General features: G+C 30.9%; 1 protein-coding gene across 1 annotated transcript; it reads left to right on the top strand.

Annotated features, from left to right (window-relative positions):
- The first annotated feature begins 639 nt into the window (after window positions 1-639).
- LOC131658894 (mediator of RNA polymerase II transcription subunit 22b-like) lies at window positions 640-1,791 on the top strand. Its single transcript, XM_058928143.1, has 3 exons — window positions 640-750; window positions 1,303-1,368; window positions 1,502-1,791. Exons 1-3 carry the CDS (start codon window positions 640-642, stop codon window positions 1,739-1,741), a joined length of 417 nt encoding a protein of 138 aa, XP_058784126.1. The 3' UTR covers window positions 1,742-1,791.
- The last annotated feature ends 946 nt before the right edge of the window (window positions 1,792-2,737 follow it).

The following is a 2,737-nucleotide window of genomic DNA, read 5'->3' as shown; positions in this document are numbered from 1 at the left end:
TATTGCTTCAGCTTAGGCCTCATCGTCATGCATCAAGAGACCCAGATATGGCTGATATTGCATGTGGCAAAGCTGTGATGTTTATCAAAGATCAAGTAAACATAGTCGAAAACAATGAAGGATAGATATCCATTCCGTTGCTTATGAGTCTCTTGAAACAACCTTTTTTTTAGGAGAATAGCCTATCTCAAACAGGTGATGATTTTATTTTATTTGAATCTTTAGTGCTTTTTTTTTTCATTTAATTGTAGACTATACTTACATGACATGGTGTGGTTTGGTTCTACTTAAAGTACAACAATATCAAGGAGGCTAGATTATACTGACATGACATGGTGTGGTTTGGTTCTATTAATTTAATTCTAGACTATACTATTACATTTGCTTTGCTTGCACTTATGAGGCAATATATATATGATCTTTGTATTTTCAAAATCGTCTATGAAAAATCAATGTTAGGAACTGTGCAGTTAATTGTTATCTCCTATTTATATTTTCCTTGGTTTTGAGCCGTGCAGTTAACACATGAGAATGAGAAAAAAACACTGGAAGAAATCCAGGTTCTTTGTCCGATATATGTTACTTGCATTGTTTTTCTGATATTCAAGATATATAATTTTTCTGAGCATATAAGAAAGAATGGGAGGCTTAAGGTTTTTGTTTCAGCAGGCATTGACTGTCAGACAGATTTATCAAATCGGTACTATGTACTGGGATGCCAAGTGTGGAACCCAAAGTGTGTCCAATGAGGTAAGTTGTGTTTTTAATTGACTCAGGTAAGTTATCGTTTTTATTGATCTTTCTTACTTATGGAGCTTCTCAAAATTTACAGAGCACTCTCAACACTGTTAGTTTTCATTTCTTTTAATTGTGATGTTGAATTTCAGTGCTGGTGTGATTGTAATCGTGATTATTTTTGAATTTTTAGGAGGAGGATTTGGGTACGATTTCGCTGGGGATACTTTATTTGTCATTTACGTTTTTTTTTGCGTTTGCGTCTTTGGTGGTGCAGATTCTCAGATCTAAGGATGCCTTGATTATTAGAACTTCTGGTTATTGGCTCTACTTGGCTGCAAATTTGAAGCCTAATTGGTAACTACAAGTGCCAGATAACTTGTTTAGATATGATGTCCTTAATTTTTGTAACTCCAAAAAAATGGTGTCTGTAGTCTTTTCTAATTGACTAGTTCTTTCTTTTTGTCAAACACAAGTAATTGTTTGGATTTCTTGATATGCTAAAGTAGATGTGCATAATGTTGAGTTGTTACTGTTAACTTCTTAAAAAAGTTTGTACTCTTGTAGGTAAATGATCCACCTGTTAGGAATTCACAGGAGGCTTTAATGATGGAGATGTGTGCTGCTAGGATGGTAAGACCACATATTCTTAAGCTTCTATGCTACTATGACTCGTCTCTTTCCAATTATTGGACGAGAGAGGTGTATTCAAATCACTCTTCTCTGTCGAACCTTTTGCTCAGTTTTTTAATGGTGAATGACACAGGTCCAAGCAGCTGATTCTCTACTTAAATTAGTGTCGGAGCTGAAGCAAACTGCAATATTTTTAGGATTTGCTTCCCTTAATGACCATGTAGAACAAAGAAAGGTTGAGTTTAACCAACTTGCAGAAAAAACATACCACACACTATCTAGGATTGGAGAGGAAGCGGCAGCTAGCCTGAAAGAACTTGAGTTCCATTATTCATCTTCTTCACAGAAGACTGTTCAAGATATACAACCTTAATTGAGACTCTATCAATGCTGCTTGCACCTGTCACTTGATTTAGACATAATCCTAAGAGACAAAATCAAATGATAGTCCACTATAGCATAACTAATTAGTTTTTGTCCCATAAAGAAAACTATTTTTTTCTTAATTATAATTAATTATACTACATTCAACTTTATGGCAGTATTTAGTTGCAAATAAGGGAGACTTGAATTTCTCCTAATAAATTTATAATATAAAACTAATTAAAACCATCATAAAAAACAGTTGCATATTAAAATAATTTTAATTCAAATTATTATGCATAGTTTGAATAAGAAAATAGTAATTTGAAAAAAATTCTCAGTAACAAAAACAACAATAGAAATCAAAATCTATGAAAGTGAAACAAATCAAAATCACAATACCAATCAAATTTTATATAATTGTTCATAAGTTTTTTTTTCTTGTTTTGTGACAACTACAAAAGTTCCTGTTTTTTTTAATAAAATTTCAACAAACATTAAAATCATATAATACAATACGAAATCAAATGACATATTTAATTATATTAATTTTAAAAAAATGAGGAAAAACAAAATGATATAATAATGAGGTGTTATTAATAACAATTATTAACTTAATTAATTTAAAATTAATTCCGTTATGACTAATAAATTTATCATAAAGATTCAATAATTATTGTATCCTATTCCTATTTATTGCCATAATTTCATAAGACAAACGAATTTAATTCATTTAAATTCAAATTCAAATTGGTATTCATACTAACCGTTAAAATTAAATTCTAAATAAAATAATTAAATTATATTAACATGAAAAAAAACAATTAAATTTGAAAGGACCCTCTTTTAGGGGTGATCAAAACCAAACCAACCCAATAGAAAACTGCAAACCAAATCAAACCAAACCGAAACCGCAAAAAACCGCATTTGGTTCGGATTTGTTTGGGTCATCTTTTAACAAAACCGCATGGTTCAGTTTGGTTTGCGGTTTGTATTTTATAAACCG

The sequence above is a fragment of the Vicia villosa genome, linkage group LG3 (genome assembly GCF_029867415.1).
Source record: "Vicia villosa cultivar HV-30 ecotype Madison, WI linkage group LG3, Vvil1.0, whole genome shotgun sequence".
Classification (NCBI taxonomy): Eukaryota; Viridiplantae; Streptophyta; class Magnoliopsida; order Fabales; family Fabaceae; genus Vicia; species Vicia villosa.
The sequence above is the reverse complement of the archived record's forward strand: the minus strand, read 5'-3'. Positions and strand labels throughout refer to the sequence as shown.

Coding starts and splice junctions, on each gene's coding strand:
- LOC131658894 (XM_058928143.1), top strand. CDS start 640: ATGGGAGGCTTAAGGTTTTTGTTTCAGCAGGCATTGACTGTCAGACAG. Junction 751..1,302: donor CCCAAAGTGTGTCCAATGAG/GTAAGTTGTGTT, acceptor GTACTCTTGTAG/GTAAATGATCCACCTGTTAG. Junction 1,369..1,501: donor AGATGTGTGCTGCTAGGATG/GTAAGACCACAT, acceptor TGAATGACACAG/GTCCAAGCAGCTGATTCTCT.